General features: G+C 52.9%; 1 protein-coding gene across 5 annotated transcripts in view; it reads left to right on the forward strand.

Moving 5' to 3' along the window:
• Positions 1–908: 908 nt before the first annotated feature.
• The window catches only part of SLCO2B1 (solute carrier organic anion transporter family member 2B1), a 46,015-nt gene continuing 26,903 nt past the window's right edge, over positions 909–20,020 (forward strand). Inside the window, exons 1-6 of one of the 5 annotated variants that reach the window (XM_072794643.1) lie at positions 909–1,255; positions 13,520–13,650; positions 14,784–14,921; positions 16,319–16,481; positions 19,152–19,391; positions 19,634–19,732. In XM_072794643.1, coding sequence (XP_072650744.1) covers positions 1,240–1,255; positions 13,520–13,650; positions 14,784–14,921; positions 16,319–16,481; positions 19,152–19,391; positions 19,634–19,732 — 787 coding nt within the window. In that variant the 5' untranslated portion in view covers positions 909–1,239. Of the gene's footprint in view, positions 1,256–8,911; positions 9,414–13,519; positions 13,651–14,783; positions 14,922–16,318; positions 16,482–19,151; positions 19,392–19,633; positions 19,733–20,020 lie in introns of those variants that run through there. The other 4 variants (XM_072794644.1, XM_072794645.1, XM_072794641.1 and 1 more) reach the window with 4 other exon arrangements.

The following is a 20,020-nucleotide window of genomic DNA, read 5'->3' on the forward strand; positions in this document are numbered from 1 at the left end:
TGGGGAAACCCAAAGATCTTCCTCAGAAAGTACAGCCTGGGTAGAGGAAAAAGCCTGGTTCTAGCACCAGAGGTTCAAGGCATGGCCCCACGACCTACTAGCTGGGTGATCTCTGGGTGGTTACTGAGATTCAAGACCTCATCCGTAAAATAGAGGAATAAATACCTGGACTACAGGGCTGATAGGAAGACACAGTGGGGCCATACGTGTGAGAGAGCTGAGGCAAGCTGGCAAAGGCAAGCTGATAGGTTTCCTCTTGCTGCTCTGTTCTGAGCCCTGCCACAGTGGCTCCCTTCTCTGAGCTCCAGGCATTCAGGCTTGGCCTTTTGCTTGCTGAACCTGCACAGCAGCCCTACAAGTGAGGGGCCCTCTGTCCCTTCTTTATGGATGAGAGAAATGACACTGAGAGGTGCAGAAACCTGTTTGAAACCACGTGGCCAGTGAATGACAAGGCTGAGATGAGTCCCTCAAGGGGGCCGGCCATCGTGCTTCCTGGTGAATGGACTGACTCCTTGCTCCAGATCCTCAGTGCTCAGAGAGGAGATGGGGGTTTAGTGAGAGGGGGTGAGATCTTGAGAGGACCTGGGTTCTGGGAAGGGGCACACTGGGGGAACAGAGGCTCTCTGCAGGGCTCATGGAGGGCGACAACATTTCTGTGATGGGGGACGAGAGGGTGGTGGGAGACAGATTGAGATCAAGAGCGCAAGAGGAAACTGGAGAATCCAGACTCACTGAGATGAGGGCTTGGAAACCATCAACATTCCCTCTGCCCACCAGCCCTCTACTGCTAACAGAGGAACAGAAAGTATCCAGGGGAATGCTGAGGCCAGAGGATGTGAAGGAACAGCTGAGGGGAGGTGACACAGCAGCCTCCTCCCAGCAGCGGGGCTGGATCGAAACAAACCCAGCCTCCTGCACCAGTCTGGCCCTGGGCTGTCCCAGCCAAAGATCAGAGGAATTCAGAGAGAAAGAGAAGGGACAAGTGTCAGGCTGAGGCAGGCCCTTGGGGAGTGGGGTCAAGTTTTTGGGAATTCCTAACTCCTCTCAGAAGAGGTGGCTGCTGTCCAGTGTGGCCTGAGCAGCATCGGCTAAGTGCCTGGAGTCTCCACATTGCTGCCTCCCTTCTGTGGCTTGCAGCTGCTGTCTCCAGGGGCCCCGGACAAGGTCTCACTCCTTCTCCAGCTCAGCCCCACTCCTGAAATTGAAATCGGGGGTGGAACTCACTGCACCCCAAAAACCATGGGACCCAGGATAGGTAAGTGCGGATGAAATTAAAAAGGGGCACTGGGAGAGGGTCTGGGGGCTACCTTTCCAGTGCAGAGGGTGAGGAGCCAATATGGGTGCACTGGGTGGGGTGGGGGCCTTGAAGTTCCCCACACGGAGCCCGCCAGAAGACCAGACCTAGCGAAAGTGTGCTGAATGAATGAGTGAATGACTGAAGGGGCAGGAAGGGACGCTGTTTACTCAGCTGGAGGCAGGGAACCCAGCCTATCTGCCCTGAGGAGACAGAGACCCGGAGAGGACAATGGAAATTCAGGCCACTCGAGCTCCTCCTCACCAAGCCCTGTTCCCTCTTTGAATCGAGCAGAGATAAAGACAGACAAAGCCGAGAAATATGGGGATACAAGCGTAGTCAGAGACACAGCAAGTCTAGAGATACGCAATCAGACAAAGGCTGGGACAGAGGAGAAGGCAAAGACCAACAGGTGTCTGCAGGAGCGTGCAGGGACAGGCGAGGAGGTCAGCCCCAGAGAGAGAAAGCCGCAAGAAGACCCCGGGAGAAAGGGGAGAAGCAAAGGAGCGCGTGCGAGAGAACCAGACAGAGACAGACAGGCACACCTGCCTCAGAGAATTGGAAAGATCGGCACAGAAGAGACGCGGATTCAGAGAGAGACTCGCAGAGCCCGGCCTGGAGTGTGACAAGCGCCACGTGGAGAGGGTGGAGAGGGCGGCTGCGGTGGCTCTGGGAACGGAGCGCCCCGCTGGGCATTTCTTGTGCTGGCGGGCGGCAGGCGAGGGAGGTAGAGGAAACAAAGGATCTTCAGACCGGGTGCCCTGTGGGGTGCCCTGCGGTGATCACCTCTGGCCTCCTTCCAGCTGCCTGTGTGAGCCTCACACCCACTCAGGCAGGACTGAACCTGCTCCCTGGCTCGTGTGTGCGGCAGTGAGGGCTTTGCGGGCAGGGCTGGGGACCATGGCACAGCAGGAAGGGTGGGGTGGATGCATCCTCTGGGGGCCTCACCGGAGAGATGACAATGAGGTCAGATTTGGGTGGGTTGGTTTAGAGATGGGCTACTGACAAAACAAATTCCCCATCAGCTCTGGCTTGCTACAGGATGGGAGGGTTGGTGACCCTACAGGTATGGGAAGAAACTAGAGACTGGCTGTTTTGTGCAGAATAACAGCCCACTGTTATTCTGACCCCTGTAGGGCTCTGGAATATTCTCTAGCTGTCCTCACTTCCTGCACAGACAGCAGGAGGCTGACCCCACTGCCCACATGGCCACCAGAAGCCACCTCTGGCCTTGCTTCCTAAGCCCCACCCTGAGCTGAGGCCAGGCTTCCCCCATGCTCTTTCTGGTCTGAGGGCACTCTGAGGGATGTGGTGATGCAGGTGGGGCAGGGTATAGAGATTGGAGCCTGGGAAGAGCAGGGGCCAGCTCACCTGAGGGAGCGGGGTCAGCTGTCCTGGCCAGGGGTAGACACCAGAGAGAGGAGTCAGGCTCAGATCTGGCTCTCAGCCCAGCCCTACCACCAGCTCACCACGTGCCCTTAGGCAAGAGGCACAGCTTTCCCTGTCTGTGGGGGAGGAGTTGGAGAAAATGATCTCCCAAGGCCATTCCCCTTTTATGATTTCAGAGAGGCCCCTTTCCTACCTCTGCCTCTTTGCTCGAAGCTTTTACCTCTACCAGAAAGGTATCTGTCTACGTTTCTTCAGCCATTCTGGTGAAATTTGTCATTTGCCAACTCCTCCAAACATCAAGTCCTCCAGGAAGCCTTCCAGACTGATTCTCCCAACTAGAAGTAACCTCTCTCACATATGCTGCTTGACTTCCCTTTTTTGAGGTTCATCTTTTCTTGTTCCTCATATCATTTCTGTTGCTCTCCAGCCGTCCTGGGTTCAAAGTATGTCACTCCAGTGCAGATAAGTAGGGGAAAGGAAAGAACCAGCAGCCCTGGGTTAAAATTTGAGGTCTGCGTCACTGGCTTTATGAGAATGCAGTGACATACTCTCACCCTTTTTAATAGTTGAGGAAACAAATGCTCAGGGAGGGCAAGTGGCTTACCAAGGTCACCCAGCAAGGAAGCAGCAGAGTGGGGGCCAGAACCCAGATTGTCCTGATGTCAGAGCTCTTTCCTCTCTCTACCATTACCCTTGGGGATCCCTCCTGTTTTCCATAGACCCCACACTAGTGAGATTCTACCCACTTGGGCACTTCACTGGTTCCAGACAAAGTAAACTATTCTCTAGGTGCTAGTGACTGGGGAGTGAGCAGGGTTGGGGATAGTTATTTCCTCCTAGGCTAGGCCTTGCCTACTGGGCCAGATATCGGGCAGCTGTGAACCAGATGGCAAGCTTGCCTAGACCCTACAGTCAGGGGCCAGGCATTCAACACCCAGTCTGCTTTTGTCCCTTTCTGGGACTCACTTTCTCTGGGCAGTAGATGGAGGGGGTTGTCCAAGGTGGTCATCTGGTCTCTTCCTGCACTGAGAAGCTCAGTCTTCTGTCTCTGGAAGGAGCAGTGCAGCAGAAGCCTCTGTAGGGAAGGGTCAGGTCTCCCCATCGGTGTTAGAGGGGCTTGGCTATCCCCAGGGTGCCAGCCTGAACTTCAGCTGCACCCTGGGGTCAGGAAGAAGTAAAGAAGTAAACTTTGTCCCTGCCATCCCTCATGGGCTGCAGACCAGAGCCCTAAGCACCAATGCTTGAAATGATGGAGAACAATGCCTGCCTCACCAGAAAGGGAGCTCCATGGGGGTGGGGCCAGATTCGATCCATCCTTGGGGCCCCAGATCTCAGCAAAGGCTGGGCAGACACGAGGCATTGGGAAAGTCTCAGTACCTAAGCTGTCCTCCCTCCACTTCATGCCTCCCCCAAGACATTCCTTCCTTCCCTCCAACCTGTTTTGAAAACCTGCCCTAGTTGAGGACAGGAGACTCATGATGTGGATGGAGTGCAGCTGGGTATAATAGGGCCCTAGGGAGGACATGTAAGCACATAGAGAGATGAGCCGGGACTCATGGTTGGGAGGCAGCATGGCCAAAGCCAATGGCCACCTCTCTCTGAACCTCAATCTCCATGTTTTAGGCCAAAGGAGACTGGCCTGAATTCCCTATGGGCTCAGGGCTCACCCTCCCCCCAGACTTTCTTCACTGTTTTTAAGATCATCATGGGTCTAGATGGGATAGCCAGGGCTGGAACTGGGAACAGAAAGTCCCAGTACAGGGTGCCTGACCCAGCTTGGAAACCACCAGAAAGTGCTTGGCCTCCTCCCCCACCCTGCATGGATCTTCCTCAAGAAGCAACAGCTGGGACGCCTGCAAGAGCTAGACCTCAAGCATGCTAATATCCTCCCAACAGACCCCCCAAAGTCCTGCCAGGAGGAATTTCTCAAAGATGACAACCAAGCTTTTCGTGCTTCTGAGTCTCCCTCTCCAGAAGCTCACTCGGCCACACTGGGAACCGGAGCACCCCCACCCAACCTGGGCCCCTCCTCTCACATTCCCATGCTCCAGCACTGTCTTCTCCCTCACTCAGCTTAGCTCAATTCAACAGTCATGTTTTTAAGCTGAACCAGGCCTTGAAAGATGAGAAGTGGTCCGCTGGGGAGGAAGGACACTCCAGGCTGAGAGTACAGTGCGTGCAAAGGCAGAGGGGTGAAAGGAATAGGATGATTTTGAGGAATGGCAATCATCTACGGGGCCAAAGAATAATGTTCGCTAGGGGTGGATGAGACAGGAGCTGTTCCTAGGGGCCTTGACCTTTTCTTTTCTTTTTTTTTAAGATTTTATTTATTTATTCATGAGAGACACAGAGAGAGAAGCAGAGACATAGGCAGAGGGAGAAGCAGGCTCCCTGCAGAGAACCGATGCCACACTGGATCCCAGAACTCTGGGATCACACCCAGAGCCGAAGGCAGATGCTCAACCACTGAGCCACCCAGGTGCCCCAAGCCTTGACCTTTTGAGGCTTGGTGGCTGAACTCACATGTTGCAGATGAGGTGGGAAAGGAGGGGGCCAACTGTTGTTGAGGACTACACTGTACCGGGCATGGCATTTTCTTTCAATTCCACAAAACCCCATGAGATGGGGCCTCTTCTCTCACTTCCAGGGAAGGAAACTGAAACTTACGTTGACTGACTAAGCTGCCCAAGGTCACATAATCTGATGTGGCAAAGCAAATATTTGAATCCAAAGTCTTCTGACCCAGAGGGTTTCAGTGGGACTGGATATGGTCCATTAGGACACAGGATGGGACAGGTTCTGCGCTGGGGAGTTGACTGCTTCATCGGGGGACATAAGCAATACAGGAGACTGACGAGCACTGCAACTCGGAGGAGAGTCTGAGGGAACTGGCCAGGAAAGGGTTTTACAGAAGGAAAGACAGCTGGCATGGGCCGCAGGAGCTAGGCAGGAGAGAGCAGCAAGCCGAGGACATACAGAGCCATCTAGGAGGTAGGAAGAGCTCAAGGAGCAGGTTGGCCATGCTGGCCTCCTTCTACTCCAACACTTCTGGAGAGGTATCTGTAGAGGTATGTCATTGTTATGAGGAACAGATTGCCCAATATCTGCTTCTGGGAGTATTTCCCTTCCCAGGCTCGGGCTGTGGGTGTGTCAGTGCTGGAAGCTATTAGGTTTTCCAAAAACATCTTGGCGCCTTTGTGACTCTGTCCCCCACCCCCCACCTTGGCACCTGAACACAATTCCAGTGTAGGTTTCTCTTTTCGCTCTGTTCTCTTCAGATGGGGCACATGGCGGAGGCGTCTCACTCTCGCTGGGCAAGTTGCCCACTTGTGGCTACTGTTACCTTCTTTCCACTCTTGTGTCCAGACAGCCAGGGAGCTGACGCTAGCCCATATTCTTGCATGAGCTCTCCTGGAGCCCACAGCCTCCTAGACATCTCTCCCTTGGTGCCCCCTTGCCACCCCAAACTCAACCATGGCCATGGCCAAGGCTGAACTCACCACCCCCTTGCAATCCTGACCCTCAATGGTGACAAACCCAGATGCAGAGCTACGCTCCTCCCCACTCCACCCTTGCCCCTAGGACTCCTCGGCCTCCTGCCCCCTCTCCCCACAGCTGATCTTCCATCACGTCCTGCCCATCCTCCCTCCCCACTGTGGTACCTCAGCTCATTATTCTCCTTTTCCACTGCCATGACCTAGCCCAGGTCCCATGGTCACTCGCAGCCCTGGACCCCACTCCTGCCCTCTCCCTTGTCCCTGCCTATCACCTGACTCTTCCACTCTTCCCACACAGGCATGGAGGTCTTCCTAGGTGGCCAAATCAGACCTCATCTCTGCCTGGGATCAGAACAAAGTCCAGCCCTTCGACCTGTTATTCAGGCTCATCATAGCCTGGCTCCTCCAACCATTCCAGCCTCACCCATCTACCCCCACCTTGGCCCCAGTGCTCCAACCTCGCCAGACCATTTGTTCCCTGAACATTCTTTGTACTTTGATACTTCTGCTGTTTTATCTGATGTTTCTTCCTTTAGGAAGCCTTCCAAAACCTCATAATCTAGGCTAGGGCCTCTGCTGGGTTTCCATAGTCTTGAAACTCCTTGTATTACATCAGTGAATGCATATCCCTGGGATTCTGCATTAGATGTCTGCCTCTCACCCCCACCATGTACACTGGGAGCTCCCTGGGGGCAAGGACTGGAGCTGCTGGCCTCTGAGACCCCAGCAGGTGCAGAATGAATCTTCACTGTCACTTCTAGAACCAGCAGAGACCAGTTCTTTCTGTGTGGTGACCCTGGGCAAGTCATGGTCTTCTCTGGCCCTGTTTATTCACCCCGCAAAGGGTTAACCCAGCCCTGGCTTCCTGTCCAATGGACTCCTCAGGCCCAATGTTGCTGTGGAGTCACAGTCAGAAGAAGTGGGTCCCTGAAAACACGCGAAACAGGCACCCCTCACCTCCACCACCACCACCACCACAAAGAAACCCTAACAGGGCAAATTGTCACGTGCAGGCCCAGCATCTCAGATCAGCTGAATGTTGCCATATGAGAATGTGGGCCTAGTATTGCCAGATCTGCGGCTATTTCAGGAAAAAAGCAAAAATCTGAAGTTTTATGTGAAATTTCCTGTTTTTAAATTCTGGCAATTAACTTAAAAAACACTCAGAGAGCAAGCATTGTGCAAGCCCCCCAAAACATCTAGAAGCCAGATGTGCCACCAGGCAGGACTGCCTGTGCGCTGCACGACTCCAGATAGCACCCTTCACTTTGTGGTGCACAGCCCACACCACTGCACATGGGGCTTTTGGCCAGGGCCTCCCTGTTGTAACCTCTACCTTATAGTCTATCTCTGCTAGTTCTTTTGATGGCCTTGGCAAAGGGTGTGGGGGAGAGGCCTTTCGTTTTCTTGTACAGGGAAGTTATTGGGAGGGGGGAGAGACCTTGGAATGCAGCTGGTGGGATAGGGTAGGGGTGGGAAGAGGACAAGAAGTGGCAGAGGGAGGCATCCATGGGTGTCTGTGTTGCTTCAGGAATCAGGAAGAGGTGAGTGAGTGATGCCAGGGCTGAGTCTCCACAGGTAGGAATATAGTTTTTCTGGGGCCCAGACATGGAAATAGATTCCTTGGTGAGTTTGGAGCAAAGGCTGACAAAATTGCACCTTGCAGGATATCCTGGTGTTGACAACGGACATTATCTTGTGTGACCCTCACACAGGCTTGAGAGGCAAGTCTTAATATTCCTATCTCACAGAGATTCAGAGAAGTCTCACTGCTGGCCCAAGGCCATACTGGGTCTAAATGATCTTTGATTTTGCTCTCTCTGCTGAAGACAGGCTGGAATGTTCTGGAGAGAAAGTGCCACTGTCTTGTCCCTCCTTGGTCCTCAGGATGTGAGAACCCTCACAGGCTTTCTTGGCATTTCCCAGCAAGTCTCTCCTGAAAGCTCAAATCTGGGTCTTGTCTATGAGTCCTCAACTCCCACCATACTCCAGTCCCCGGGGTATGGGACTCATGTTGCCACATATCTTTCTTGCCTTATTTCCCTCTCCAGCCTTGCCCTGACAGCACTCTCTGAGGCCATTAGAAGAGGCTGTTGACTTTCCAGCGAATGATTGGCTCTCCAAAGCATTAGCTGGTGGAATGGCCAACTCTTCCCCTATAAAACTACCTTTGACAATGCACAAAAGGGAAGCCAGGCTGGAACAAGAAATGGCTATGTGGGGATTATTTTTCATTTGTTCTAAAGCCATCTTTGCAACCAACCTTCTCGTGGTTGTTCCCGGGGGCCCAGGAGTCAGACAGACCTGGGTTCCAGTCCAGGCTTTGCCATTTATCGGCCCCAGGACCCCGGGTAAGTTGCTTTCCCTCTCTCTATGCCTGTTTTCTTCTCTGCATCATGGAATCACAGCAGCTATTTCTACGGGTTGCTAGGAGGTTGGGTGACAAAGTTCAGCCCAGCCCAGCCTAGCATGTAGTATTGTTTGGTCTATGGTAGCCCCTCAGATGAGCACCTAGGACAAGCTCCCCCATGACACTTCCTGTAGGGGATTAGGGTGAGCCAGAGAGCTGGGTCTCCCAACCTCCCACCTTGCAGCCCTCTTGGGTTGAAGTTCCTCTGGATTCTCAAATACAAGATGTGGCAATGCTCTTTGCAGTCATAAAGCAAGTATGGAAGCCAGTGGGGGAGTTTGCAGCAGAATAGACAGCTGACAGAAAGACTGGCTGCCTGATGGGGAATAAACAACATTTACTGCACACCTGCTGTGCATGATGTCTGCACTGGCTCCCCACATATGACCAACAGAACCCACTGATAAGACAAAGCCCATTGTTTACTGTGATGAGGGATAATACGGCTCTCAAAGCTCTGGCAGTGGTTCAGAGTGGGGAGGTAAGGTCAATATTTGTCGAGAACTGAAAGTTTGTTTGAAGGCTAGTCCGTAAGCATGGGGAGGAAGGCAGGGGAGGGAGGCTCAACTGAGATTGGGTAAGAATCATGATACAACAGTTTGTTGGTAGAAATAACAAGGTAAGGATTTTTGTGGGGAGACATTCAAAGAATCAGAGGTGCACACTCTGTGGATGATTTCCCGTGAAGAGTTGATGGGTCTTTAAGAAGGTAACGAGCAATGAAGCCGTTTGTTTGAGCTGGTCAGTCTGGGAAGAAAGAGGAAGAAGAAAAATGCTAATGAAGACAGTGGACCTGCAAGGCCAAGTTAATACAGACGGTAAGGTATGATTTCAGGCTTTTAGTGTTCAGGCTGAATGTTGGGTGGAAGGATCTGGTTCTCAGTGGGCGCTTTCTGTCCTGGGATGTGGGGATTACAATCCCTGCACTGCAGATGAGGAAGCAAAGGGGCCACTGGTCTCAGGCCACACAGCAAGATTGTAGCCGGCGGGGATCCAAACCTGGGCAATTGCTTCTAAAGATAGGGAGTGTGCATGGAGGGCAGGTGTCCCAGGTCCCCAAGTCTGGTGGTAAATTGGGGCTTGGATGAGAAGCAGAGAAAATCTAGGGCTGGAAGAATGATGCTCTTAGAAGAAGGCGTTAACCTGGAGAGGCCAAGGACCTGCGGAAGGGAGTGGGTTCAGTTGGGCCCTGTGGCCTTGGAGGCACTTGAAAGCTATCAGGAGAGGGGAGGGTAATTGTCTTCAGTGGGGCCTACTGTGTCTCAGGGCTGGGCAGGTGCTAGATGGCTCACCTCCTTGAGGTAGATGCTATCTTTTCATCTTTCAGATGAAGCAATGGCTTAGAAAATGAAAGGGCATGTCCAGATTCACACAGCTTCTGGCAGAGTTGGGGTTCAGACCCAGGTCTGAGGACTTTGAAACCCAATGCTCAGTCCCACATCCGCCTGGATTTTCTGTTTGCAGCTGGGAGGTAGCTGGAGGAGGTAGGACTTTTGAGACTTTCCAGCAAAGAACAGGCAGAGAAATCTAGCCTTCCCCATCAGGCTGCTCTCAGAAACCTTGGTCCTCATCACCCTGGATTCAGCTGGTATGAGGAATGCTGATTCTTGCTTCTGGAGGGGGCAGCTAGAGGCAGAGCCTCTGCCTTACAGACATTCAGAGTCTTTGAACTGAAGATCTCAGGCTGACAGACGTTCAGGGTAACTGTCTGACTGGTCAGCTAGTTAGTTCAGCCTGCCTGAACAGACAAGTTTCCTAAGAGACAGCCAGACCAATGACTTACCAGCTGATGGACATGAGTGGGCCTGAGTGAAAAGCCAGCCATGTCCCCAACTGACAGGCACACAGACCCCTTGCCTCCCAGCAGGCTCCAGCCCTAGGATACACCTGGCCTACCTGGAGCCTCCAAACCTGGTTGCCCACCTGGGAGAGAAACAAGCTGGGATTTTTTTTCCTAGGGTCTAGCTCCATGCCTCTCCCCTCATGCCCACCTGCCCCCTCATCTGTGAGGGGGTGACCCCTGACAAAATCTTCACAGGATGGGAGGGTCCTCAGAGATGTCACAGGAGGAGAATGTACTTTCCTGAACTCAAGACTCTCCTTCTGAGGGGCGCTTTGTTCTTATTCAGAGTCAGACTATTTGTTGCTGGTCTACTCAGAGGCCTCAGCCCACAAGAAGAGCTTGAAGAGGCCTGGCTACCTGCCTGACCAACCCCATTCTGTGACCACCTGACCACCCAATGGCTGCTCTCAGCTCCCAGGGGCCATGGCTTCCCTCCTTCATCAGGAGGCTCAAGCTAAAGACTAGCCCACAGGAAGGCAGAAGATTCTATGTTGGTCCACCGATCTTCTGTCCCCCTGTCTTATCTATATCCTGGACTTCTTTCAGAGCTGGGCCTCCTGGCCCATGACTTCTGCCCTGCCAGATTCAGCCTCATCATCTGGTTGACCTGGCCCCCTGGTGGGTTGGCACTGTCACCTTTCAGGTGGCCTGGTTAGGTTTGGTTAGGCCACAATAGAGAAGAGTGCTGTGCTTCTTCCCCTCATCAAACCTGTGCAAGGAGCATGGCGTGATGTTGAGGCTAACACCTGGGCTTGAGTCCCTACACTGGCGCTAACCAGCAGAGCTTGTTACCTCTGGGCCTCAGTGTCCTCCTCAGGTGCAAGAGATAATGAAAGTGCTAAGGCCCAGAGGTGTGGAGAGCCTTCAGGAACACGGAGAGCCTGCACATGAAGGCGTAGCTGTATGTCAAGCAGGTAACTCAGCCTCCGTGCTATAGTAGGGGATTCGTTTATGCCGGTGAGAGAAACCAGGGCTTGGAAATGGGCCTACCAATCTCCTCTGGGCAAGTTCGCTTGGGACCCTCCCCCCCACACCTCCTTTTCTCCTTCTAAGTGACCTCCACAGAGCCTGTCCCTTCGCTATGCCAACCCCTTATCTCCTCCCTGTCAGGTGGATTTTGTTTCAATATCTCCTTGTTTTCCCTACATACTAATGTCCCCCAAAGACACTCTTCCCCAGCCACACACACTTCCATTTCTAAGCTTTTTGAATAGACATTTCTCCAAAGAAGGTACACAAACGGCCAATAAGTACACGAAAAACGCTCAACATCATTAGTCATTAGGAAAATGCTAATCAAAACTGCATGAGATACCACTTCACACCCACTAGGGTGGCTATAATCAAAAAAGACACGATACTAAGTATCAGCAAGGATGTGGAGAGATTAGAACCATCATACACTGCTGGCAGGAGTATAAAACAGCACAGCCACTTTGGAAAACAGTTTGGCAGTTTCTTAAAAAGTTGAACAGAGTTGCCATATGACCCAGGAATTCCACTCCTGGCTGTATACCCAAGCGAACTGAGAACATATGTCAACACAAAAATGTGTACAACATGTGAACATTCACAATCCCCAAAACAAACAAAACGTGATTTATGTCCGTACCGTGGAATATCATCCAGCCATAAAAAGGAATGACATACTGATGTGCTCTGTAACACTGGGCTATGTGAAAGCAGCGAGACAAAAACTTACGTATTTTACTATTTCGTTTGTATGAATTTATGTTAAATATCCAGAATAGGCAAACCCAGAAAATAGATCCACGGTTACCAGGAACTGGGAGGAGGAGGGAGGATTGCTACCAGGTGTGGGGTTCCTTATTGAGACGATGGAAATGTTCTGGAATTAGCAGTGATGATGTATGCCTTTTATAATATAACAAAACCACTTAATTGTGTCCTTTAAAAGGATGGAGTTTATGATGAATTAACCTCAACTGAAAACAATTCCTCAGGCTCCCAGTTATCTTGTGTGAGGAATGCAAACCCTTCGCTGGGTGGTGCCAGGCCTCTATGGCTCCTTTCTGAGTTTGCCTTCAGGATCTGGAGATGGAGAATCCCCACATTCCTGCCTGGGTCAAGGGTGGCCTTGAGTCGGTTTCCAGACCCCAGAAGGAGCTTGTTGAATGAAGGGAAACTCCTGCCAGGTTAAGAAGCATATGAAACAATGGGGAAGGCTTCCTCGGGAAGTGGACCGGAGGAAGGCTAAGGGGGCCCGGTTTCCATTTAGGTGGAAGGGTGGAGCCTCCCAAGGCTGGACTTCCGAGCTCCTCACTGAGATCAAATGTCAGGAGACTCTAGGAGATGCCCCTGAGGGAGTTCAGCTTTCCTCTCACTGCAGTGAGTGGGATACTGGCATGGTTACCATGGTTACCAGGGAGCAACCCAGACATGCCTAATGGGGCCAAGGATCCAGGTTCTAACCACACCTCTGCCTCCTGAGTCATCTCCACCCTTGGGGAGTTCATTTTGTCCAGGGTGAGGGAGGTGGTTACATGGGATGATCTTTCTGCACGCATCAGCAACATGGTTTGATGTACGAGTTGGAACTGGGCTAGGTAGCTCTGGGTTCCGGGGAGGGTGCTGGTGTCTGCCCTGAACTACGCCCAGGAAAAGCCGTTATGCCCTGACTAGGGACTGAGCCTTGACCCTGTACCTGATCCTAAAGCTGTGAACCTATACTGAGCCAGACAGACCTACAGCCAGACTCAGCCTCCAGGAGCACCGGTGTCTCACAACTACAGGCCCAAGTGGGGCTAAGCCTGCGTGTTCTTACAGCCGGAGTCCCTGCTTGAAGGCTACATAGTGTGGCCAGCAGCTTCTCCCTAGAAGGAAGGTTATGCTGGGATTGGAATGAAGATGTGAGGCAGGTGGTCCCAGCTGGGATCCGGCTAGCGTGGCTACATGGGCCACATACCCTCTTAGGAAGGGTCCTCCCATCGCTGGGCCTCAGGAAGCCTGAAGGTGCTCAGACTCTCAGATTGTCGCCAACCCGCGGAACACCTTGGGTGACCTGGGTCAGGGCCATTCTCTGAGACCCCATCTCCACTCTCCCCTCCTTGCTGTCTGTCCCACAGGGCCAGTGGGTGAGGAGGCCCAGATGCCAGACAAGGACACCAAGGCCATGATGAGTGTGGAAGACACACCTGGAGGCAAAGCCTGCCCAAACCCTCAGGACTTGCGGCCAAGTGTGTTCTACAGCATCAAGGTATCACTCGGGGCCTGCCGGGAGCGGGGCCATCTGAACCCCGTAGGGAAGGCTGTGTAACTCCAAGCAAGCTGCTGCCTTTCTCCGAGCCTCAGTTTTCTCATCTGCAGAATGGGCGGCTGTGAGAACCACAGGGATAATCTACCAAAGCATTTAGCTTGATGTGGGGCACCTGTTCCCTCCTTCCAGCGAAGAAAGAAGGGCTGCTCTGTGTCAGTGGAGGACCAGGCTCCTTGCCTCCCATTGCCCCAGAGGGAAAGAAAAGGACCTCAGGAGTCCTGAGTCCGTATGACTGCTGGGGAGCTCTGTCCTCCCGGGGCAGCCCTGAACATCCAAGCATCCCTGGGTGCCCGGGTCTGTGCCACGTGCTGTCTTACTCAGTTCTCACAGTAGCCCTGAGTGGTGCGGATGTGGTCCTTGCTCTATCCAAGAGGAAACCAAGACTCAGAAAAACAGTGAATATTTTTAAGCTCCGGCACCAGCCCCCTTCTTTGAAGCTAGTGTTTCTTCTCTTGGGAATTTTGCCAGCTTGCCGGGAGGCAGGCAGGGATGTTCGGGGCAGGGCTAGGTGGGGTGGGCAACTTGAGGATTCTGTGTCTGCAAGTGCTCTCCCAGGGGAGCGCTGGGGGAGGAATGGGTGGGCTGGGGTGGAGGGGAGCTTCCCAGGGAGAGGGGCGGGTGGCGAAATAGGGAGGGGGTCCAGTCCAGCCCAGGGGAGCTCTGAGGGTCAGAGTGGCTCCCATCATTCTTGGCCTCAGGAAGACCCAACTCCCCATCATGTGGGAATCAGGTGGCGCCGTGACCCCCTGGATATACCTAGGACAGCTTGTATCATTTTTAGGCCTGTAGGAGAAGCCATGGGCTACTCCAATAACACTGTGTGTGTGTGTGTGTGTCTGTGTGTCTGTGTCTCTGTCTCTTGTCTCTCTCCACCTCTTATTCTTACCTCTCCCTCTCTTTCTCTCCTGTGTGTCTGTCTCCTCTGACTCTGTTTCCCCATCTCTGTTCCTTGCTCCTCCTTTTCCCCAACTCTGTCTCCTAACCCCCACTCCCTCTGGCTGAACCCCCACCCATCTCCCTGCTCCCCTGCCGGCTGCCACCGCCCTGGCCCCCCACCCCCCCCCCCCCGGCAGTTCTTCGTCCTGTGCCACAGCCTGCTGCAGCTCGCACAGCTCATGATCTCCGGCTACCTCAAGAGCTCCATCTCCACAGTGGAGAAGCGCTTCGGTCTCTCCAGTCAGACCTCAGGGCTGCTGGCTGCCTTCAATGAGGTACTGGCCCTGGTGCAGCCACAGGGGTGGGTGTTGAGGGAGACCCTCACCCCCAGCTCCTCACCCTCCTCTCTCACTACCCTGACATGAACCCTTCCCTTCTTAGTGCCACAGGCAACCCCATCACAGCTTCCTCCCCAAATCTCCTTAGCCAGCTCCTCTTCGTCCTGGTAGAGAAACTGACCTCTGCCTCCTTGTAATGTCAGAGTACTGGCGGTGGTCCTGCCCTTGGGGGCATGCGAATGGTTGGGGTGTGGGAATTCCCCTACCACCCACTCTCCCTTTGGAGCCTTTACCTGGCTATTGCCTGTCCCAGGAAGAAATCAGAGGAAGTCACTTCAATAGCAGTAAGATTTAAGTTAGATCAAAGGCAGGACTCTGGGACCACTGGTGGTGCGGGGAGGGAGCAATACCATGGCATGAGTGTCTCCTCAGAGTTGCCCAGAGATCCCTAAGTCTGGGGCCAACAGCCAAGCAGCGAGGAGTGGACAAGCTGCTTTGGGGGGCTTTAGAGATCAGGATCCAGCTATGGCCCCTACCTCCTCCACCAGATGTTTTCCATCTCAGAGAAGGCCACTGTCCAGAGAAGTCTCTTCCTCCCTACCCCACACCAGATTTCTGTGTGAGTCTCTCCCCTTGGGATGATATGTCACATTTCTTCCAAGCCAAGGCCTGAAAACTACACAGCATCCCCAGATATTCCTCAGACCTCACCCCCAGATGTCAGAGGTGGGAAGGAAACGTCATTACCTAGCTATGGGACCTGGGGGAAGTCATCCCCCACCTCTGGGCCTCAGTGTTCCCCTATAAAATGGAGAGTGGCCACCCTTCTCAGAGTTGGCCCTCCTACCAACTGTCTTGTGAATACTGCCCCCCTCCAGTAGTAAGGAGCCTGGGGCTGGGAGTGAGTATAACAGCCAAGAAGCAGTGGTGTGGGCAGCACCCCCCAGCTTCTGGCGATAGAGCCTGCCCCTGCCCTGCAAGTTCTCAAGGCCCCTCCAGTGCCCACATCCTCAGTTTTTTATTCTAAGGCTTGAAATTCCAAGCCTTAGTCCTCTGGCTTCGGATCTTACTTATTTGTCTCAGTCATGATACCCCAGAAATTTAAAAACCCTTTCCTTGACTCTTCCTTGTTCCAACATGGGCTCTAGCCTGTTTTCCAGCATGAAATCGAACTTCTAGCCTTGTCCACCCTGCCCTCATTTCTCTCCCCTAATGGGACATTGGGGCCCCTCCTAGGAGAACCCAGAATCCATATAAGAGGTGCCCAAATGATTCTCATTCAGCTAGCTAGTCCTTTATACTGATGGGAACACCAGACTGGTGACAGAAGCTGGGGTGGTCCTGGCCTCTGGTGGCTCTGCTCCACTTGAATGGGTCCCTTCATCCCTTGGCAGGTGGGGAACACAGCCTTGATTGTGTTTGTGAGCTACTTTGGCAGCCGGGTACACCGGCCCCGACTGATCGGCTATGGGGCTGTCGTTGTGGCCCTGGCAGGCCTGCTCATGAGTCTCCCACACTTCATCTCGGAGCCATACCGCTACGACCATACTAGCCCCGGTAAGAGCAGGAAGGGCTGGGCTGGAGATGGACGTGAGGAGCCTGGTACTATGCACCAGGGCCCATTGGTCAGGATGGGCCCAGCTTCCTGGGGCACTTGCTGGTCCTCCCCACTCCCTCGGTCCCATTCTGGGTGGGTCCCTCTGGAAGTCCTGGGAGTGGGGTTGTTCTGGGGCAAACGAGTGAAACCCTCCGGGTCCCTCTTAGTAAGGGCCTGCTTATGTGTCACTGTGTTTTTGAGGTGGGGTAAACTTACAACACAGCCTACCTTAGGACCTGGCATGCAGTAGATCCTCAGGAAATGTGTGTGGAATAATAATAGTATCACATACCACTCATGCTGTACCAGACACTGTTCTTCCAAGTACTTTATGTGTATTAGTGTATTTAATCCTCACAAGTAGCCAAGACATTAATGTGAAAGAATGAATGAGTGCATAAACAAATTTAAAAAATGAAAGAATTTTAGATAGGAAGCCCAGTGAGATTTTGTTGAGGGTCAACTGGACAGGTAGATGCCTGTCTCTTGGAGAATAACCCAAGCAGCCCGAGCTTCATTCCTTCAATATTCCATCCACCCAATCCAGCTACCCACCCATCTATCCACCCTTCCATCTATCCATCATCCATCCATCCATCCATCCATCCATCTAGTGGTCCACCTAACAAACCCTCAGTATAGCCTACTTTGTGTCAGACCCCCTCAAGGAACTCAGTCTTGCTTCCAGAGAGCTCCCAGAAGAGGAGATAGAGGCAAAAAAAAAAAAAAAAAAAAGCCTGCAGTGTGTCACTTGTGTGAGGAAGGAAGCACAGGGACTGGCCTAGCGTGGAAGCCTTCCCAGGGGAAGAGGGCTGTCTGAGAGCATGGCCTCCTTTGCCTTCCCATCAGCTCACACGCCAGAGCTCTCACTCTGTGCCAGGCCCAGGAGTGGTAATGTGGAGTATTATGACCAGCCCCAAGAAGCTCCCAGGGAGGCACAGGTCAGAGGCATGGGCAGCTCTGCTTTGGGGTGGAGACAGAGCTAGCAGAGTCCTGAGTGTAAGGAGAAGGTGGGTGTTTCAAGTGCAGGAAGCCACAAGAGCAATGGCCATGAAGTGGGAAAGTAGAGAGTGTACGTGAGCAATTCAGAGTGGTCCTCAAGGCCTGAGTGGAGAGCTGTCAAAGCCCTGATTGGAATGCTGGGGAAAAATCCCCACATTTCTGGGTTCAGAATTTTCACTTTGACAGAGTTTTCACTTTGGCAGAATTTTCACTTTAACAGAGCTTTTCCTGTGCAGGGTCATGCACTTCTTCACCCTCCGCATCACACAACATCCCTCTGCCCTGAGCACCCTGTGAAAGCCTGAGCCTGTCTCAGGTGAGCAGGTGAGGCTCGGTAACGTCCAAGCACCCAGCCTGCTCTGGCATCCCAGACTATTTCATTCATTCATTCTTCATCCAATAATGGATTCGTGTCTTTATCGCTAATACTTCTGCACCAGGCCACCTGCGAGGTACTTCACAGGGGTGCAAAAAGAAGCCAGAGCCCCATAACAATCATGACCTCTAACGTCTAGTAGGTGCTGTGCATGGGTGGCACTCGGCACTCTTCATGTTTACGGCCCTGCAGCCGTAGGTGTTATCAGCATCCTATTTTACAGGTGAGGAAACCGCTGTTCACAGAGAGGGGGATCCCCTCAAGGCCCACAGCTAGTGATGCCATGACGTGTCCAGGTAGCTTGGCCCCCGAGGTCCCACTCCGGATCACTGAATTATTCTGTTTCTGAATTCTGGATTTCCGTAGAACTTCTTATTCTAGGAAACTTTTGAAAGATGATGAAACTGAGGCCCAGATGGGCTGAGGGCCTCTGTCAAAGTCTCCCAGTCTTCAACTCACACACCTTGTTTGAAGGTCCAGGTCCTTGACCCTGGTTCATGTGGCTTTTTCTCAGAGTCCTGGCTGCCAGAAAAGGCGGGGCAGGCCACAGAGAGAAGGCCACCCATATTTGGAATAATAATAGCACGAGGGTCTCTTTAGGTTTGCTCACCAAATATTGGTGAGCTCCAGGGAGCAACTGTCTGCTACTAAATTAAGAAATTCTCCTTTACTGAACTCTGCATCTGTGTCCTGAGCTGACACTGAGCCCACCCAAAATGAAGGCCAAGCACACTAGAGCCTTCCACCGTCCCGCCCCAGCATCCCTCCCCGGCCTGGCTGTGCCTTCAGTCCTGTTGCTCACATTCTGTGAGTCAGTCATGCTTAACTTCTCAAGCCCCTGGGTTTCACTGTGCTGTGACCTCTCCCTGGAACACCCCTCCCACCTTCTCTCTCTTGAAAAATCTATTTGTTCTTGGTCCCATTCAAACCCAATCTCCTTTGACAGCCCCACCCCACCCAAAATCCACAGTTGCCATGGGACTTCCCCATATCTCTGCTCAGAGAGGTGGCATGAGGTAGTTTAAGAGTATGGACTTGAAGCTGAGCTGCCTGGGTTCCGATCCTGGCTCTGCCTTTCCTAGCATCAGTTTCCTCATCTGTGCAATGGGGTAATGAGAGCATCAATCCCCTAAGTTTGTCAGGAGGGAGGGAGTCAAATGGTTTGTGTACATAGCACCTAAAATGGTACCTTGCATCCAGTGCATGCTGTATAAGGGTCTTAGCTATCGTTATATTTTTTATCATCTCTTAGTAGACATGCCACAGGATTATGAGGCTTCTCTGTGCCAGCCCACAACCTTGGTCCCAGCCCCAACCCCAGCCCCCTCCAACAGCAGCTGCTCAAGCAACACGGAGGCCCAGCATCTGGCTGTGGTGGGGATCATGTTCATGGCACAGACCCTGCTTGGTGTGGGCAGTGTGCCCATTCAGCCCTTTGGCATCTCCTACATCGATGACTTTGCCCACAACAGCAACTCGCCTCTCTACCTTGGTAAGTACCGGGCTCGGAGGGAGGTCCAGGCTCGGGAATAGGAGGATGCGAGGACCAGGTAGGGGCTGGGCATGAGTTCCTGACCTCTGCCTTGTCTGGTCAGTAAAGCCTGGAGAAGCCCTGGAGCTTCCTGGGCCTGACCAGGGAAGATGGGCTGCTCTTGCCTATTGGAAACTGGGCAGGCACTGATCTGCTGAGGGAAGCCAGGGCCAGAGGGGCCTAATGCAGGCTTCGTGTTGCAGGGATCCTATTTGCAATAACCATGATGGGCCCAGGCATGGCCTATGGACTGGGCGGCCTCATGCTGCGCCTTTATGTAGACATCGACCGGATGCCAGAAGGTGAGCCTCAAAGAGCACACAGTTGTTCCCAGGGGCACACAGATGCTAGCTCACTGAGCACTGGCCTCATAGGAGACACTGAGCCAGGGGGCTCATGTTCAAATCCCAGCAATCCCACTGACCTTGGACATGCCTCTTAACCTCTGAGCCTCAGCTTCTTCATTTTTTAAAAAATATTTTATTTATTTATTTGAGAGAGGCAGAGACATAAGCTCCCTGTGGGAAGCCCACTGTGGGACTTGATCCCAGGACCCCGGGATCACATCCTGAGCCGAAGCAGATGCTCAA

The sequence above is a fragment of the Canis lupus genome, chromosome 23, assembly GCF_048164855.1.
Source record: "Canis lupus baileyi chromosome 23, mCanLup2.hap1, whole genome shotgun sequence".
NCBI lineage: Eukaryota > Metazoa > Chordata > Mammalia > Carnivora > Canidae > Canis > Canis lupus.